Raw genomic sequence first — 20,205 nt, forward strand, 5'->3', positions numbered from 1 at the left:
ATTGTGGCTGGGGGCACAGGATGCTCTTATTGGCTAAGCTCAGGTTCCCAGGCCCACTCCTGTTTGAAGACAGGGTAACCAGTGGGGCTTGCAGAATTCAGCTTCACCCAGCTACATGGAATGGGTAAGCCCATGGGAAAGACAGGGGCTCTTTCAGCAAACGAAAGGTGAGAAGATTTGGGGCTGACTAAACAGCAGATACCTACCATAACAAATAAGTGTTTAGTTCTAAACTATGAAAATTTATGAAAGAAAGAATAGGATGATGCATGAGAGACAACAGTGGGCCCTCGTTTAGCCTGAAGGTCAGGGGAGGCAAGCAGAGACCTGAATGAGGGGAGCCCTAGCGGGGCAGATGGGTGTGTCAGGGGAGTGGCCCAGGTAGAGGAAACCACCTGTGCAAACACCCTGCGGGGGAAGTTTGTACAAGGGTACTTCCAAAATTTCATGGAACGATTGTATTATTATTATTATTATTACTATTGTTATTGGTGGCTGGCCAGCACAGAGATTGAACCCTGGACCTTGGTGTTACCAGCACCAGGCTCTAACCAGCTGAGCTAAAGCCCGTGATTTGTATTATTTTTTAATTCTATTTTTCCATGAACTTTTTGAAGTACCCTTGTATTTCTTCTATATTCTTGCCAGTGTGGCCAGAGCATGGTGATCCAGGGGAGAGCACTGGGAGGTAGGGCTGGGGAGGTGGACAGGGGAGGGCTGACCAGGCAGGGCCTCGAAGGATGTCAGCTTTATGTCAATGAAACGGGGTACCACTGAAGGGTTTTAGGGAGGGGAGGTGACATGAGCTGATTCACACTTTTAAAAGCTCAGTCTGACTACTGGGGTAGGGTCGGGTAGGGAGTAAGGATTGGAGGGGCCCAGAGGTGGAGGGGACACGGGACTGTGGCACCCTAAGGACACTTTATCTTTACCCACCTTCTTCTCTCCTCATTGAAACTGTGATGTGCAGGAGCCTTTGATGAAGTGACCACATGCCTGGTGAAGGCACCAGAAAAGAGAGAGGATGGCAACAAAATGGCTCTGGTATGACTCCTGCCCGGCCCCCAGCTGACTTTCCTGGGACACCCCTCCCCCACTCACCCCATGGCCCCTGCCCTGAAGCCCCAGCATTCCTTGTTCCAGGGCCCAGCTCTTGTTTTCTCTGTAGTGCTCATCCCCATCGGAGGCACTGTGTACTTTGCTTACTCGTCTTGTTTCTTGTTAGACTCCTCCACTAGAACATGTCCTCCATTAATCGGGGATTTCTATCTGTCTGATTCCCAGCTGTATCCTCAGCATCTAGAGCAGTGCTTTGCATGTAGTAGATGCTCAATTAAAGTTTTTAAAACAACTGAATGAATTGCGGGAGGGGCTTTAAAAGGCACAGAAAGGCTGGAAATGGCCCTTCTCAGGACACGGTCAGGCCCAACCCAGGTCTGGGCCATGCAACAGGCCTTAGGAGACCAGAGAAGGCTGATCTCACAGGTGAAACACAGCCTCTGCAGGACTTGGTGAAGGCCAATGGGGGCAGACTGGGTAAGCTGATGGACATGAGGCTGACACAGAGTGTGGGCGAGACTGGTGGCCAGAGTCTGTAAACAGGGCATCCCCCAGGCCAGGACACTTGAGAAGGAGGCCCTGCCCCCAGGCAGCTTCAGGGGCAAGCTCCAGTTCCTGGAGCAGTGCAGGCTGGGGATGGGGAGAGGCCCTGCATTTTGGAAGCATTTGTCCTCATCCCGTGGCGTTCTCCTAGTCCTCCACCTTGCCACACGGGCCTTTTTCTGTTTCTCACACCTGCCAAACTCATTCCCGCTTCAGGGCCTTTGCACGTGTTTCCTCTGCCGGGAAGGTTCTTCTCATCTGTAAATGGGCACAATAAACCTGATGTGAGGCCTGTGTTCGGGGATGTCAGCACAGCACTGAGCATGGTGCCTACACAGAGGGTTTATTGCTGCTGTCATTCAGCAAGTTTCATTGAGCCTCTACCATGTGCTAGGCTGTTTCAGGCACTGGGGACACAACATGCTAGCTTGGGAGACAGGCAGCCCTTGCCCCTAATTCTTCACGTGGCTAGCTCTTTCTTGTCCTTCAGGACTCAGCCCAGACGTCACCTCCTCTGAGAGGCTTTTCCTGACCATTCGGTCTAAGTAGCCATCCCTCCACCATCACTTCTGCAGTTCGAGTTGTCAGTTGCTGTTTAAGAAACCAACTCCCAAACTTAAAGCTTTAAAAGTTCACTCTGGCTGCTGGGGTAGTGAGGATTGGAGGGGCCCCATTTCTCATGATTCTGAAATTTGACTGTGATCAGCTGGGTAGTTCTTTTGTTCCGCATGGAGTAGACTGAGATCACTCAGCGGGGCTGGAACACCTAAGATCACCCATCATCTTCCAAGGTCTCTCTCCACATGATCTCTTACGGCACAGTCTAGCCTGGGCTTCTTACAGCATGGGGGCTGGGTTACAGGGGGAGCATGTGGAAGCTGCCAGTCTCCTTAAGGGCTTGGCCAGAAACTTCCACTGCATTCTGTTGGTTGAAGCAAGTTGTAAGATGAGCCAAGATTCAAGGGGAATCTGTCCTTTTGGTAGGAGGAGCAGAAAAGAAATCGCTGCTTTCCGTAATCTAGCACACTCTCCATCAGATTAACTTGTTTTCTTTCTTTGCTACATGAAGTTATTTATTTCGTGTTTTTTATTTGTCTCCTCTCTTAAGATATTGGGAACTAACAGACTAATAGGACATTGGTTAATGTAGTCCCTCACGTGCGTAGCAGAATGCCTCAGTCTGACTTGTATGCACAGTCTTCCCCCGGGATCCTGGGAGGTTGGTTCCAGGACCTCCTGCAGATACCAAAATCCAAGAATCCTCAAGTCCCTGACAAAATGTTGTATGGTATTTGCATATAACCTGCGCAATCCTCCTGTATACTTTAAGCCGTCTCTAGATTACTCATAATACCTAACACAATGTAAATGCTTTGTAAATAGTTGTTACACTGTATTGTTTAGTGAATAGTGACAAGAAAAGGAAGTCTGTACATGTTCAGTACACACACAGTTTTTTTTTCCGAATATTTTTGATCTGCAGTTGGTTGAATCCACAGATGCAGAACACACAGATACGGAGGGCCGACTGTCCCACAGGGCCTTCAGGAAGTGTTGCTAATGGGATTTCAGCTCGAGGTGTTGGGACCCTTTCTGTCCCTCCCTTAGTTAACCAGAAAAGGGGAAGCGCTTTGCAGTCCTTCATATCTGGTCCTCCTCCCAATGCTGGCCTTCAGGAATTGTGTCCCTGACCCTGCCACCACGGTTTTCTCCAACCTTTACCCTGCCCCAAGTTCCCCTTGTGGGAACTTCTAACTCCTCTTGAGCCAATGGGGGCTGGCGGCTGGGGGGAGTGGGCTGGCTTGCTGCCGGTGTCGGGTGGTTAATGGTGGGTGCTGTAGGGGCAGCCCCTGAAGCTGACTTCAGAGGGGCTCTCACCCTGTGGTTTTGCCCGCCGCTGTCCCCGAGATTGACAATGTCATCACCCTTCAGAAGAGCCAGGATCTGCTGGAAGCAGAAGGAGAGAAGAAGAGTGTGATGAAGAAGATGATGGTGCGGGAGCCACATGTGGGTCTGTGGTGTTGGGGTGGGAAGAGGGTGGGATTCCTGAGCAATCCATGGATGAGACTGAGGGGCGGGGTTGAGACGGGAGGAGGACAGGAGCAGGAGGCAGGACACCTGGACCCTCAGCTCTACCTCTACCTGCCCTCCACCTACCCCGAGGGAGCTCAGGCGAATTCTTTCCCTTCTCTGAGCCTCACATTTCTCATCTCACAAATGGGCGTGATATTGTCTATATCTTTGGCTTGTTGGGAGGACACAACCCAATGGTTAGTCCACTGCAAAGCCTCATGCACCTGGGAGTGGTTATTCTTATTTAATACATTCTTTCCCCAGAAATTCCTCCTGGTGGGCAACTTCAGAGGGTTTCCTCACCATTTTGCTAAATACAGTCACTTTTCAATTATCCAACAGAAAGGGTGGGGCAGGGATAAGTTTCCAAACTTATATTTGGCTTTGTGTCCCTCAAAGACAGAAGAAAAATCTTTGCCCTCTATGTCTTCATTTAACCAACATTAATTGAGCACCTACTGTGTGGAGGTGCTAGGTCAAAAGTTAGAAGTAATTAGAAGGATGTTTTATTTTTATTTTTAATTTAATTAATTTATTTAAAAGATGACTGGTAAGGGGATCTTAACCCTTGACTTGGTGTTATCAGCACCACGCTCTCCCAAGTGAGCCACAGGCCGGCCCAGAGGACGTTTTAAAGTTGTTCATCTGAGGGCCAGCCCGTGGCTCACTTGGGAGAGTGTGGTGCTGATAACACCAAGGCCACGGGTTCGGATCCCTATATAGGGGTGGCTGGTTGGCTCACTTGGGAGAGCGTGGTGCTGACAATTCCAAGTCAAGGGTTAAGATCCCCCTACTGGTTATCTTTAAAAAAAAAAAAATGTTGTTCATCTGGGCCACTTTCAGGGGCCATGCCTGGTGCTTTTTGCTTTGAGCCAGTTCCATGGTTTAAATGTGCCTCCCGCCGCAAGGCTGCTGTGGAATCAGTTCTTGCTGAGCTCTGTGTTGTGGGGTGCAGCTGGTTAGGGCATGGGGTGTTTTTGGTGGCCTTGAGCTGAGAGCTCAGGATGGGGTTTGAGCAGTGAGCCGGCTCTCCAGCCCCTGGAGGCGGGGTATGGCATGGAGCCCATGGGAAAGTTCTTCCCAGGCTGAGGGGCTGCTGGGCCTGCTCCCTGTGAGGAGGGATGGCCTCGCACTGGTGGTCTGCAGTGGCCCTGCCCCCTCAACGACCCCTCTGTGGTCTCCTGTCCAGAGGCAGATCCAGGAGGAGCCGCTGGACTTCCTTTCAAGCTCAGTCCGCCGGCAGGCCATGGAGACCCTGACCCAGCTGAGGTGTCCATGTCCCCTCCAGGTCCCTAGCCCCTCTCCCCTTCCCTCTGGGCTCTGCCTGCCTCTCCTGGGCCTCTGTGCGGTACCCTCACCCCACTCCCGTGCCGTTTCCTCTCTCCTCGCCCAGTCCCTGCCAGGGCTGTCTGCCCCACACCCACTTCCCTCCACCCCCTCATCTTGTCCTTTTGTGGATCTGAATCTCAGGCCACCTGAGCCCCGAGCCAGGTGCCCTCTTCCCAGCCCTATATCCTCAGCCACAGGACCCTCTCCCTCACTCGGTGTCTTTGCTGTCTTCCCCAGTCACATCCAGCCCACCCTGGGTGTGCAGGAGAGGTCAGAGCTGGTCAACACATGCGTGCGGAGCGTGTTCTCCCTGCCCTCTGTACAGGCCATGCAGGAGAAAGATGAGGCCAAGGCTGAGGACATCCAGGTGAGACCAGCCCTCCAGGTGGTCCTCAGAGTGAGGACATTTCTGGACACCCAGTGGGGAACAGAAAGGTATTTTAGTTGGTTTTTTTGGCGGGGTATGGGGGTGGCAGGGTGTAGCTCTGGCCAGCATGGGGATCCAAACCCTCGACCCTGATGTTATCTGCACCACACTCTAACTGCCTGAGCTAACTGGCCAGCCCAGAAAGGGAGTTGTCAGAGGTAGATATGGATCTTCACCCTCCTGCTCATTAGCTACCCGACCTTGGGAAATTCACCTTACCTCTCCTGGCCTAAGAAGGCACTTGATAAACACTTGGTGAATGAATTAATTATCGAAATAGAGACTCCCTCATCTGGAGGACCCTGTTTGCTTCTGGGCCCTGCCCTATGAGACGGATGTGGATAGAGGTTGGCATGGCCAGGGGAGGTAGCCAGCAGCAGGAGGGCAAGTCTGAGGACTAGGCCATAACAAAGAAAGACTCTGAAGAGTTGGGGTGGAGGCCTGAAGAAGCAGAACTTCAAGGGCCTCATGCAAGCACCTTCAAACCTCTGCAGGGTTATCCCAGGAGGAGAGGGTGGAGGTTACCCCTAGTGCAGGATGAGGGAGAGCTAGGGTCGACAGGCGAGGCTAAGGGAGAGGGGTTTCAGCTCAGGGTGAAGTACATTTATTTTATTCATCCTTTCATTCAGCAAATATTAACTCCATGCCAAACCCAGTACAGGAGACTTACAGTAAGGGTGAGGGTGCATGGAGATAGATGCTGTCAAAGAATCATACAAACAAATGCAAAATTACACCAGTGGTAAATACTGCAAGTGAGAAGTACTTTGTAGCCTGGAATGGGGGGACATGGCCAAGATGGGGTCAGGCACTGTGATTCTGGAGCTGAGAGGTTAAAGAAGAGCTAATTAGCTGAAGGGAATGGCAGAAGGAAGAGCATTCCAGATAGAGGGAACAGCCTATGCAGAGGCCTGTGGACAGAGACAGCACAGTGACCACAGGATGACAAGGAGCCAGTGTGGCTGGAGTCCACAAGGTGAGGCGTGAGTTCTGGGAAGCAAGGCTGGAGAGCATGAGGGCTCTGGGTTCCTGGAGCCGGTGGTGCCCTGAGAGAAGGCCCAAAGGAAAGGCAGGGAATCCCCGCTGGGTAGGAAGAGTGAAGCCCTCTAGCAGTACCAGGTCTGACCAGCAGAGGTCAGTGTGCACAGCAATCAACACAGATGGGAGGGAAGAAGGAGGTAGTTGGTGAGTGAGGCTTGCTTGGTGGTCGTGGTGTAACCTTAAGGACCACATGGGGTTGTGTGCAGACTCAGGAAGCCTGGACAATGACAACCTGGTAGACACACTTGGGGAGCTGGCTGGAGGAGGGGAGGCAAGGAAGAGAGGGTCTTCCTAGAGTAGCTCAAACCCACTGCCCAGCCTTGTGTATGTGTAATGCCTGCACCTACAAGACAATTCCAGGACTGTAGTGTGGCCAAAGGATGAGGAACCTGGGCACCTGAGAGATAGATCCCTTAAGGGGCAACTTGGAAAATCTAATTGGCTATAGGAGTAGCAATTCATAAAAGGAATCAGAGCATTTCCCCAGGGATAAAAGTAAGATAGATCCTCCCATTTATCTAGCTCTTATAGTTCTAGAGAATCTTCCCATCCATCCTCTCATTTGGTCTTCGTGACTTGAAACTTCCTTGTTGTGTGACCTTGGACAAGTGTCTCCTCATTTGTAAAATGACAAAAACAATCTGAGGACAAAGGACAAAGTGATATGGTTGTGCAAATCCCCAGATATTCATCTGGCCCATGGAAATTTCTCAGTAAATTATGGGTCTCTGCTTCCTCCCCATTTAATGTAGAAAGTGCAGCAATAATAATTACCAACTTGCTGATAAGGAAACTGTAGCCCATGGTGGGGAAGTAATGTGCCCAAAATCACACATCAAATTATTCTGAGAGGTAGGAACAGGAAGCAGCTTTCTTGGGTCCAAGTTCTCCCTCCTCCCCTGACCCCCACCAGGAGTTGTCTGGGGCTGGCGTCTGTTCCAGAGGCCCCCTAGTGTCTGGGTCTTCCTCCTATCCACAGACACTTTACCATCAGACCCTGGATGCCCTGCAGACACTGCTCAATGCCCTCTTTATTGAGGACCCCACTCCTGCTGGGCTGAAGAGCATCTTGGAGGTATGAGGTGGAGAGGGTTGGGGGAGGGAGGGAGGAGAGGAAGGGCAGAGGGGAAAGGGGACTTGGCTCAGGAGCAGTGGAGAGCTGGCCCCAGAAGGAGTGATTTGACTTCAGAATGTCATCTTGTGCCAGTCTTCTGCTTCCCTGTCCCTCTTACAGGCCCTGTCCCATCCTCTTTCCCCTTCACTCTCTCTGTCCCCCACACTCTCTGTATAGCTGCCCCATATCTTTGCTCTCTCCATCCATGTCCCTGTCTCTCTGTTATCTTCATGACTCTCCACCTTTTATCTCTCTTTTCACTCACCTCCTTCTTCCCTCTAGTCTGTCAGTCCTATTCTCAGCTTCTGAAATTCATCTCCCCCTAAGGCCCAAGAAGAGGAGGAGGACTGTGGTAAGGAGCCTTTATGTCCACTCTGGAAGCTCCCTGCTGGTTGAAGGCTGGCCTGCCCACCTGGCAACAGGGGCTGACAACCCAATCTGTAGCTCTGAGTCTTGCCCTTGTCCCCACAGCCCCTGGGGCCCTGGATGAATTCTGGAAAGGCCCACGAGCGAGCTCGGGCTGTGAACAGCAATGTCTCTGTGTTGAACCACACACTTCTGACTCTGCCTTTCTTTGTGAGTGGTCCTTGGGAGGGGTGGACACTCTTAGGCAAAATCTCCCAGCTCTGAAGAAGCCTGTGCATCTGCTCAGGGATTCCCAGGTGGCCCTTGCCATCCTCAGAGGGCTCTGTTATCAGGGCCAGACCATCTATCTCTGTTCACCATTTGCCGTATAGCATTATTGAACCTATAAGACTCTATCCCTAAGATTATGACACAAACAGATGTCCTCCGGGTTCCCGGCACTGGGGCTTCTGCTGGGGAGGCTCATCCTTTGCATTGGAGATCCTGATGAGGAGATTGGCCGGGAGGCTCTGGATGGCATCATCATCCTCTACACTATCCTGGAGTTCCAAAAACGTAAGCCCTATTTGAATGCCTCGGAAGTAAGTCTCTGAGCAGATACTCAGCCTGGACATCTATCAGAGCCTTGGCAACAAGACACTAATGGGAGATGGGCAAGACCAGCACAGGGTCAGATGGCGACTGTGAAACTGGTGTGAAGCTTAGCCTTCACAGAACCAGAAGACAGAGGCCAGAAGCAAACCTATTTATATTTAGGCAATCCTATCCAAGCTTTTCCTCATCCTTCCAAGGTTAATTTGTGACTCTTATTTTCACATTCCCGTGGCACCAAGTATATCTGGGTATGGTAACCTAATGTCTTGTTTTCTTGTCTGTCTTCCACATTAGACTATAACCCCTGGGAGTGCCATGGGGCTGTGTTTTGATCACTCCTGTATTCCTAAGGTCTAGCCCTGGGCCTGGCACATGGTGGTGCTCAGTGAATATTGATTGAATGAATGAACAAAGAACAGGTCTCATCTTGGACTCTGGAGTGGTGAAAGCCTGAAGGTGGGAGAACATCCCTAGATTTGGCTTCAGGGAGCCAGTGATGTGATATGGGCTGACACAGGTTCCCAGCTGGCACTGCACCTAGAGGTACACAGTATCAGCTGGCACACACCTCTTTCCTTTCTCCATAATTCCAAATCTGCCCCAAACCAGGAGACCTTGGCATGTTGCATAAACTCCCCTGCCTCTGGAGGCAGAGTGACCTGTGTGTAAGACCTGGCTCTGGCCCTTCCTAGCTGTGTGACTTCAGAGAAGCACTTTGCTTATATAGGTCTAGATTTCCTCATCTGTAAAAAGGGTATACGATATAAATTGCAAGCTTTTTGAAAGATTAAATGAGATCTTTTGTAAGAGTATATGTAAAGAGACCAGATCAGTGCCACATGTTATAGGCACTTGTCAAATAGAGCTTCTTTTTTCCCATCCCTTCAAACTTTTGGAATCTGTCTCATGTCTGTGCTCTTTTTTTTGGCAGCTGGACAGTGTGAGGATCTGAACCCTTGACTCTGGAATTATCAACATTGTGCTCTAACCAACTGAGCTAATGAGCCAGCCCTAGATTTTTTTTTCTTTTTTTCTTTTAAGTTTTTGTTTGTTTTGGTGGCTGGCTGGTACAGGGATCTAAACCTTTGACCTTGGTGTTATGACATTGTGCTCTAACCAGCTGAGCTAACCAGCCGGCCCTCATACTCTTCTTGATCTCTAGCATTTGGGCAAATATGTGGTCCCTGGGAGATTTCCCCCACGGACCAGGAACCACGCATGCCTCCTGAGTGATGGGCAAAGGTAGTATAAGCCACATTAATAATCAGCCTTAGGGGTAGGAATAGTATAGACCAAATTAAGTTTGCCAGATTCAGCAAATAAAAATATAAGATACCCAGTTAAATTTGAATTTCAGAAGAATAATGAACAATTTTTAGTATAATTGAGACATACTTTTGCTAAAAATTATTTGTTTATTTGAAATTCAAATTTAACTGGGTGTCCTGTATTTTATCTGGCAACCCTAGGCCAAATCCACACTCTTAGATTCTAGAGGAGTGAAGTGGCTTGTCCAGGCACCCCTGACTGCAGGAAGCAGCAAAGCTAGGATTCGAACCTGGGTCTGCCTGACTCCAGAACTCAAGCTCCTTCCCTTTACAAATGACACACACACTTGGTCCATGTGATCAATCTGCCTCAATGGCCCATTCTTGTAGTATCTTGCATGCCCTGAGGGGGGCCCAGGTAGGACCCAGGCTAGGCCACAGTAAGGGCTCAGGAAGTGTGCCTGAAATGTGTTTCCTTCAGCAGAAAATATGGAGCCACTTTGTGCCAGGTACTATTCTAGGCCCTGGAGACACAGCAGTGAATTATTAATTAAATAATCCTTACTCGGTGAGCTTACATTTTTGTTGTCCACAGATAGACAATGAACAAAAATAAATTAGGAATACACATATATTGAGTGAAAAGGGCCCACTGCACAGGCTTACATATTATATGCATCCATTTACATGAAGTTCAAAGGCAAGGAACTCTATCTAGCGGATTAGAAGTCAGAAGAGTGTTACCCTGAGTGAGGAAGGGCACAATGACTGAAAGGGCTGCGCCAGACGGGCTTCTGGGCTGCTGATCATGTTCTATTTCTTGACCTGGGTGCTGCTACATGGATATGTTCACTGCATGAAAATTTATCAAGCTGATTACTTAAGATTTGGGCAATTGCTACATCTATGTTTGACAAAAGTTTTTTTTTTAATTGGCTAAAAGAAAAAAAAATAGGGTGGTCGGGCCTCACTGGTAAGGTTCTCTTCTTGCAGGAGCCAGAGATAAGGAAGAGGCTAACAAGAAGGAGCTGTATGAGAGCAACAAGCGGTTCCTGGGCCCCTACAACCCTGTCAGCCCATGCCAGAACATCCTGCGTGTGATTGCGGTGACTGCCTGCTGCCAAGGCCAGGGAGGGGAGGAGGCCAGCGCCACCCAGCCCCAAATGCCTACTCCTCCCCTTCCAGCTTTCCAGGCCAACTCGAGGCCCCTTCCCCGACCACACGAGCCCACCCTGCATGCCTCCTCCTCCCTGATGCACGTCACCCAGTTTGGGGTGTAGGGACCACGTCACCCCTACTTTTGTAGCTCTTCCCCAGAGGGCCCCACACTTACCGATTGTCCAAAGATACATGGCCCTGCCTATTGACCTCTTCAGGCAGGAGTCAGGCGGGTACGCCCATCAGTGTCAGGATTTCTGCACCTTTGTTTCAGGAATTTGGAGACTTCCTGGGGCCCCAGCAGGTAAAGGACCTGCTGCTCACAGTCCTGGAAGGGCTGAAAGGTGGCTCAGAGGCTCGGGGGAAGGACTCTGGGGAGATGTTGCAGCTGGCCTCGGAGGTCACGCTCAGCTCGGTGCTGGAGTGGTACCGCCACAGGGTGCTGGACGTGGTAAGGCTCCCTGGGGGCAGGGCTGGGCTGTGATGAGGCCTGGAAGACCCCCCCGCCCCCGGGTTTGCTCATCACTTGAGACAGCCTGCCTGACAGTAGGCAGAGTGGGGGTGCTGGAACACCCTAAGCACTGGGGCGGGCAGGGGTGGTGGTAGCCGAGTTGTGGGTACTCCCACCTGCAGGTTCTTTCTTACCACCCTGGGAGAACTCAGCTGACCTGATGGGGGGGCAGGGCTGGCTCCCAGGGGAGGAGCTGGCACTCTGCTTGCCTCCCTCTCCCCTTTCTCTCCTGCATTCCCTCCTCCTCACTCCTTTCGGTCCTCTTCCTTTTGCCCTTGCTGCCTCCCCCATCTCCCTGCTCCCCATCCCCGCCCCCATCTGGCTTCTCCAATCGGCCTTCTTCCTGCTTGCGGACTGCCCGGCTATGCCCCAGATCCCAGAAATCATGCAGGGCATCTATGTGCAGCTGAGCCACATCCAGGAGCCGCGGGCCCGTGAGGTGGCCCTGCTGCCCGTCTCCCTACTGGCCAGCTCCTTCATGACTGAGGTGGTGGTGGCTCTGCTCATGTGCCCCCTTCCACTGGACAGGTACACGTGAGGGGGGTTCCCAGCCACCACACCTCAAAGATTTGAAGCAGCCCCCATCCTGGGCTGGGAACCCCTCTTCTTGCCTAGAGAAGTCACTGTCCCCCCAGATGGCCCCTCTTCTATGATCTGTGGTGCTCATAACAACCATTAAGCACTTCCTGAGCACTGCTGAGTATCAGTCTTGAGTATTAATATATTCTTTCATTCTTCTTTTTTTTTTTTTTTTTTTTTTTTTTTTACAAAAGATTACCGGTAAGGGGATCTCAACCCTTGGCTTGGTGTTGTCAGCACCACGCTCAGCCAGTGAGCTAACTGGCCATCCCTATATAGGATCCGAACCCGTGGCCTTGGTGTTATCAGCACCGCACTCTCCCGAGTGAGCCACGGGCCGGCCCTTATTCTTTCATTCTTACAACAGCCTGATTCTACAGATGAAGAAACTGAGGCTTAGGGGAAATTTCTTGCCCTAGGGAAAAATTGAGTAAGCCATAGAAACAGGACCTAAACTCAGGTCTAATTGACTCCAAGCCCAGAGCTCTTCAATGATGCTGTGGAAAGAGGCCTGAGTATGGGTACTGACTCTGCCTCCAGCTGCTGTGTGGTCTTGGGTAGCTTGCTTGTCCTCTCTGAGCTTCCATTTCCCCCCATAGGCAAAAGGACGACATGATCCCTGCAATCCTACCCCAGATGAGTGGTTGTGACAAAGTAATGCAGCCAGCTGTGCTGAGTGCCTGCTTGGACCTAGGCCTGTGCAGGGGGACACTCCATACTCACTGCCTTCAGGGAGCTCATGGTCTGATGGACAGAGGGGGCTGTGGCCAGTGAGCTCGTGGGCAGGAGCAATAGGTCTGGCTGGCCTTAGCCTCCCAGCCCAGGAAGTGCTCTCACACCATCTCTGAGTGAATAAAACAAGGCAGCAGGTGATCCACACTTTAGTATGGTTGTTTGAAAGTAAATGTGAAAGAATTGTGTAGAGCTGTGCAAATAGGGTGTGCTCTAAGGACAACTGGTGTCACTCACAGAAACCAAGATCAGTTGGAATGATGAGGGTCCATTTGACACCTCCCATGCTCCCACCTGGAAGAATTTAACCCTTTCTGGCTGCACTGCCCACCAGGGGGTTTTCTTCTTGGGTCCACTACACAGTCAGACTCACGAGACTACCAGGGGCCACACTTGACATCAGAGTCACTCAGGATATAGGACAGGGCAGTGCCTGGAGACCCTCTTTGCAGCAGTCCTTGCAGCAGCCCATGCAGCAGCCCCTGCAGCAGGCCAGACAGGGGGGAGGCAAGCCAGGCACCCAGGGCACAACATTTAAGAAGGTTCTCAGTCTCAGGTGCCAAGCCTGCACTTGCATGAGCCTGAGAGTGGGGGTTTCCTTAAATTTTACACCCAGGATGCCTCACTTTCCTTATGTTCACTTGGCCCTGAGTCTAGGAGTTGGTCTCTGTGCCTCCAGGTGAAAGCTCAGGTGTGAGGGAAGGAGACCCATAGATGGATGTAGGAGCTGCCCTGGCTTAAATGGCTCAGACCTCACAGGGTCCACTATCTTCTTGTAATAACTCTATAGCTTCACTTCCAGGGACCCCACAGGGACAAATCCAGTCACAAGAGTCACTGCACCCTGGGAAGCTCAACGCTACAGCGTCACCATCAGTTCTTATAGTTAATTTATAGTTCCTCCCACTCCAGATGCAATTTACCTATTGAGTCATTTTTACCATAAGCAATGTTGCTTAGCAACGTAGTTGACATACTATGTTTATCAGGTTTCCAGGGGAACAGAGCTAGAAAGTGAATGGAAGGTTCACATGCTCAAGCAGAAGGGGAAAAGGTTTTTGTTAACCCTTTAACACACTAGCCCACCAGTTCTTTCAACTCAGCATGACAGGAGTGGCTGCAGGCTGGTGTCTGGCCCTGCGCAGATGCTTCTCCCTGCCTGGTGGTATACTGCCTTCCGAGCACCACGAGCCGGTGCTCCCTGATTTTATGTGACATGTTCAAGGCCCAGACCCCAAAGGGCTTGACCACCTCAATTCTTGCTCCTTGGCATAGAGGAAAGAGCAGCGATTTTGCAGACACCAGACATGGCCACTTCTTGATTCTGCAGCTCATGAGCTATATAGTCTTGGACTGGTGATTTCACCTCCCAGAGCCTCAATTCTGCATCTGTAAAATGGGAATAACAACACTCACTTTGAGGGTCATTGTGAGAATTCAGGGACCTTGAATGTCTTGAAATCTTGTTCACATCTGTATCCCCAGAGCTTTGCCTAGTGCCTGGTGTTCAGCAGGCGCTCCATAAATATTTGCTGAAGTAATCAATTGTAGCAAAGCAGCTGGCATGGTACCAAAGAAACAGGGTTCTCAATCACTGTTAGTCCCCTGCCTCTTGGGGAGTGTCTTCTGGACCATTCTTTGCTGGTCATTTCATTGGGGTCTTACCTTCCCCTCCCAAAACCACTTGGAGTCAGGGTGGGCCCCACTGCGCTGGCTACCACTCACATCCCACCCTGGCCTCTCAGCAATGGAGCAGAGATGTGGAGGCAGTTGATACTGCGCAAGCCCAGCTGTGATGTCCGAGACCTCCTGGATCTGCTCCTGACCAGCCTGAAGGAGAAGCCTGTCACCAAGAAGGGCCGGGCCTCCATCGTGCCCCTAGCGGTGAGGAGTCAGCCTGCCTGCCCCGACCCCTGCCTGTCCTGCCCTCCCTCCCCGCTCCCTCCTGCTGAGCTCAGCACCCCTGGTTCCAGGGCCCACTCTGTCAGAAACTAGTCATGTGGCCTTGGACAGGTCTCTGGTTCTGGGCTCTTGTTTGTGATCCACTGGATGATAACAGTAGTGCTACCTATGGTGACAGCAGCAGCCTGGGACAGTGGAAATAGAAAGAACTTGGAGCCCCAGACTTTAGTCTAAGTCCTGGTTTTGCTCCCTTACTATTTTGTGTCCTGGGTAAGTCACTTCTCTTTGAGGCTCAGTCTCTATATCTGTAAATGGAAATAATAACATCTGCCTCATACGGGGCTGTGAAGATTAAATGAGATAACTCATTCATTCATTTAGGCAACACAAAGCATTTAAGTGCTTCTCACTGCCAGCCAGGCTCGGGGCTTGGCCCTGGGAACACAAAAGGAAAAGGTGGCTCTGACTCAGGAAGCTGGCTTGGCTGGACCTCTGTCCCCAGGGGGCTGGGAGACCTGGAGGATTTCTCTCTGCCTCTGTCACTACCACCCTGGTCCACACCAGCTGGAGAATACCCCTGCTCATCTCCCTGCTTCCACTTCTGTCCCTCCTGTTTGTACTGCAGACAGAAAATCTGTGAGAGATGCACATCTGCTCCTCTCAGCTGCCTCAGTGGCTTCCTGTTGCCCTGGAGACTAACTCAGTGCTTCTCAAGCATCTTCTCTTCAGGGGAGCCCTCCTGGATCTCCCTGACCCAGTCAAATCTGTGCATATTATACTTTGCTTCACATACCTTATCTTGGAAAAGTTTTCCCCAGTGGTGATTTGACAAGAGTGTGGAGGATCATTTGGATAATCTGTGAGATGCATGTCCTGTCAGTGCCTGTCCTGTCTTGCTCACCATGATATGCCCAATATCTAGCATACACCTGGCACGTAGTAGGCGCTCAAAACTTTCTTGTTGGACTGATTTACTTGTTCAACAAATATTTATTGAGCACCTACTATATGCCAGGCACATAGTAGGTTCTGGGGATTAGCAGCAAGACTTCCTGGCGGAGGGAGGCAAATAAAGATATAGTGGATGGAGGACAGATCTACTATCCCATTTACAGAGGAGGACAGTGCAGCTCAGAGATGCTCCACATCTCACCCACAGTCACAGAGGTAGCGAGTGGTGGTGCCAGGACTCAAACCCAGATCTCCTGCCTCCGAATCCTGTGATCCACTACCCTATCTCTCTGCCTTTCTCCTCCAGCACTGAGTTCTATGAATATGGCACCAGACTCATTTCTTCCCTGACTTGGGCATTAATCCACTCCTTCAATCAGTGTGCGTTAGTGTATCTTCCAGGCACTCATTCATGCTTCTCGTTCAACAGACTAGTTTGATCATGGATACAGCCTGGACTAATTTTATCAACAGTCTGAGCAAGATAAAGCCAAGAGCAGAGCCCTATGGCACATTGCTAGAGAATTTTCTCTACACCACAGATTGGCTTTGGGCTACTGAAAAGTGCAAGGGCTTTGAGTCCAAGAGGCTTGTGTTAGTGCTGCACTGCCTCACTGTATAACCACGGTCCATCAGTTCCCCTCTCTAACCTTGGTATTTAGATCTGTACAATGGGTAGTAATAACTCCTGCCTTACCTATCTTACTGTCAAGAAGATGAGATGGTCTATGTGGAAGGGCTTCCTAGGCAGTCAAGTACACACTAACTGCCATTTACCATTCTCATCCAGCTCACAGTATGTCACTTATCTCCAAGGAAACATGCCAGGGGTTCTTTTACTACACAGTCAAATGCTTTTCTCTTGGGCCAGCTGCATGGGGTCTCAGTGTCAGAGCTCTTGACCACTTATTTATAAAGTTCTCACCTCCATTCTCTCATGTAACCTCCACCACACCTGTGGGGCTGGCTGGAAGAGGATCAGTAACCTCACTTTACAGAGGATGAATCTGAGGGCCCAAGAGGGACCGAGGAATGGTGGAGCCAGAATGAGCCATGAGGTCTTGTGACTCCAGCCTGTCAGCCCCCACCCCCACTCCACATTGTTCTCTTGCCAGTTAAGGAGGACTTGGTGGGCCAAGTGTGAGGGTGGGCCCAGGCCAGATCCAGAGCTGGACTGGTGGGTGGAGACATTGCCTGAGGTCACCGAGCTGCTTGGAGGCAGAGCTGGGACTTGAGCCAGGCTCCTACTCCAGGCTGGCATTTGTTTCTCTAAGCTGCTGGCCATGTGGGGAGGCGAGTGAGAGCAACCTAGTTTAATGGCCCAGGATGAAGAGGCCAGCCTGCTGACCCCCTCACATTATGTGCCTGTGTTTTGGATGAGGACGAGTCAGGGCACACTATAGCTGGTATCTGAAAACCTGGGTTCGAGTATTAGCACTTCTCCCAAGGGGCTGAGTGACCTTGAGCAAGTGGTTTCACCTTTCTGAGTCTGTCTCCTCATCTGCAAAATGGGATCAAGACCACCTCTCAGGAGGTGGGAGGGGACCCCTCCAGTATGATTCTTCCAGGCCTGCGTAAGCATCAAAGCCCTCGACCAAAGCTAAGAGGAGGCTGTCGTTATGTTCTGGGGCAGGATCTACTGAGACAGCCAGATGTTGGGGTTTCAAGGTTGGGGGGGATATTCTGGGCTTCCCCAAGCTGGGCCAGAGAAGAGCAAAAAAGCAGTCCAAGCCCTAGCCAGGAGTGCTGGGAAGACGGGTTGGGACATCTCACCAGCCACCTCTCTGTCCCCCAGGCAGCCAGTGGCCTGTGTGAACTCCTGTCCGTCAACAGCTGCATGGGCCGCGTGAGGCGCATCTACCCCCAGCTGCTCCTGGCCCTGCTCATTCAGGTCCATTATCACATTGGCCTCAACCTGCCTGGCTGTGTGGCTCCTCGCAAGGATGCCAAGAAAGACAAGCAACCCCCTGTCTTCGTACCTGTGCGGTATGCTCTGCCAGCTCTTGACCATGCTGTCCCTGGCCATGGGGAGGGCCATTCCACAAGATCCCCTCCAAAAGTCTTTAGAGCAACCAATCAATAGAAATTAGCTTTGGTACTAGAAGAGAAAACAGAAGCACACTTTTATTAGAGCCAATTGTTCATTCTACAACTATTTCTGAGTATCTGCTCTGTGTGTCAACATGGTGCCTAGTGCTGGACTACAGGAAACAAACAGCCCTACGCCGTGGAGCTCATCATTTAATAATTCTTCCTTCCTACAGATATTATTTGTACTAGATTTTTATCCAAGACTCAAACATTTTATTTTAATTATTAATTGGAATAGGTAATATATGCACATAGGTAAAAAACTCAAAAGACATTGAAAGTGAGTGACCTTTCCTGCCCTTACCCAGTTACCCTCCCCAAAGACAACCAGGTTCTTTCAAGCCCTTCCAGAGGTTTATGCAGAGATAAGCACATTTGTTTATATTCTCTGTTTTTGCACCAGTGGTAGAGTACCCCACACAGTTACACATTTTTGCTTTTATCACATACTATATCTTAGAGATCATTACAAATAGAGCTGCCTCATTATAACAGACACACAGTATCCATATGCATACGATTCCAATGTACCATGATTTATCTAACCAAGCTTCTCTTGATTTAGGTTCTTTCCAGCCTCTTTCAATTATGACAGGTGTTGCAGTGAGTTTGCTTGTTTGTATGTCTTTATGCACACATGTGATTGTATATGTAGGATGAATTCTTGAAAGTTAAAATGGGCACATTGGAGGGCTTCTGCTTTTAAATGTTAAGGTGGAACAGGAATATGTGATGGAAAAAGTTTTTGACCGTTGAGTGATGAAGGGTAAAGTGGAGTAACTCCTAAGATGCCCAATTTGTTGGTTGCTTCCCACAGAGGGCACCAAGACCAGTAGCATGCGGGAGTGTCTATTTCCCTACACTCTTGCCAACATACATATTATAAAACATTTTTATCTTTGAGAGTGGAAAAAAATGGAATCTTGCTGCTGTGTTTTTCTTTCTTTCTTTCTTTCTTTTTTTTTTTTTTTTTGTGGCTGGCTGCTATAGGGATCGAACCCTGGACATTGGTGTTATCAGCACCACACTGTAAGCTTGCTGTAGTTTTAGTTTGCATTTCTCTTATTGTGACTGAGGTTGAGGTTTAAATGCCATTTGTGTTTCAAATTCTGTAAGCAACCTGTTCTTTTCCCAATTTTATATAGGATGGTTGGGGATTTTTCTTATTCATTTGTAAGAGCTCTTTATATATTAAGGAAATTAACTCTTTGTCATTTGTATTCCAGTTTGTCTCTTAACTTGTGATTATTTTATGGTATGTGGCTATTCAGAAAATTTTAATTTTTATATAGCCACGTTTATCAGTCTTTTCCTTTTTGACTCATATTGTGTGTTAAGCTCAAAAGGTGCATTTAGAGAGGCAGAGGGCAAACAGTTGTGTAGCTGGGCTTGAAGTCAGAAGGTCTGGGATTCAAATCGTGGCTCCATCACTTAGAGCTTTGTATTTTGGGTAAACAATGTAACCTCTCAGTGGTTGGTTTCCTTGACTATGACATGGGTAAGTGATTCCTGCCCCACAGATGTATTGTGAAGACCAAATAAGATAACATCACAGCATGACACCATGTGCCAATGGTGTGGCCCCAGTTCTGATTCCCTTCATGCTTGTGGGTGTTGCCCTGAGAGCACCACCCATGACTCAGAAAGCTGATGGGCTCTGGGGAAAACAAAACAGGAGGAAAGGAAGGCAGCGCTGGAGGAGGAGGAAGGGGAATGTGTAGTGGGGAAAGTTCTCAACCGTGGAGTGATGAAGGGCGTGACCTGCCAACACGAAGGGCTTTGCTCAGCTGAGGGCCACAAGGAGGAACTGGAAGAGAGCCTGAGTGTCCACCCTCACCTCCGCATCTCAGAAGCAGCCTGTGAGCCAGAAAAAGCAAAGGCAGGCAAGTGCAATACTAAGGGGGACCAGAAAAGCCAGGAGGTAGTGCTTGGTGTGGTGGACTGAATGGTGGCCCCCAAAAGATATGTTTACCTGGAACCTATCACTATGACCTTATTTGGAAAGACAGTCTTCACAGATTTAATTAAGGATCTCAAGATGAGCTTATCCTGAATTAACCAGGTGAGCTCTAAATCCAAATGCCAAGTGTCCTTAGAAGAAGAAGAGAAACACAGACTTGGAGGGGAGAAGGCTTATGAAGACACAGAGAGTGATGTGGCCACAAGCCAAGGGATGCCAGGAGCCACCAGAAGCTGGAAGAGGCAAGGAAGGATTCTCCCCTAGAATCTTCAGGGGGTGGGTACGGCCCCGCTGACACCTTGATTTCGGATATTTGGCCTCTAGAACTGTGAGAGAATACATTTCTGTTGTTTTAAGCCACCCAGCTTGTGGTAATTTGTTACAGCAGCTACTGGAAATGCACATGCGGCAGTGCGGAGCTGGGGTAGATCATTGGCGCTCTAGTCTCCAGTGGCAGCAAGATGGGAAAGCTAGGGTGGGGCTGTTGGTGCACACAGGGGGTCACAT

At 50.0% G+C, this 20,205-nt stretch overlaps 1 protein-coding gene across 1 annotated transcript in view; it reads left to right on the forward strand.

The window, feature by feature from the left end:
• MROH7 (maestro heat like repeat family member 7) overlaps positions 1-20,205 on the forward strand; it is a 48,556-nt gene that overhangs the window by 11,917 nt on the left and 16,434 nt on the right. The window contains exons 2-13 of the mRNA XM_063106899.1: positions 971-1,044; positions 3,511-3,594; positions 4,865-4,944; positions 5,242-5,371; positions 7,452-7,547; positions 8,058-8,162; positions 8,372-8,507; positions 10,808-10,920; positions 11,247-11,423; positions 11,857-12,011; positions 14,540-14,678; positions 17,443-17,633. Coding sequence (XP_062962969.1) covers positions 971-1,044; positions 3,511-3,594; positions 4,865-4,944; positions 5,242-5,371; positions 7,452-7,547; positions 8,058-8,162; positions 8,372-8,507; positions 10,808-10,920; positions 11,247-11,423; positions 11,857-12,011; positions 14,540-14,678; positions 17,443-17,633 — 1,480 coding nt within the window. The remainder of the gene's footprint in view (positions 1-970; positions 1,045-3,510; positions 3,595-4,864; positions 4,945-5,241; positions 5,372-7,451; positions 7,548-8,057; positions 8,163-8,371; positions 8,508-10,807; positions 10,921-11,246; positions 11,424-11,856; positions 12,012-14,539; positions 14,679-17,442; positions 17,634-20,205) is intronic.

Source organism: Cynocephalus volans, chromosome 8, assembly GCF_027409185.1.
Source record: "Cynocephalus volans isolate mCynVol1 chromosome 8, mCynVol1.pri, whole genome shotgun sequence".
Taxonomy (NCBI): domain Eukaryota; kingdom Metazoa; phylum Chordata; class Mammalia; order Dermoptera; family Cynocephalidae; genus Cynocephalus; species Cynocephalus volans.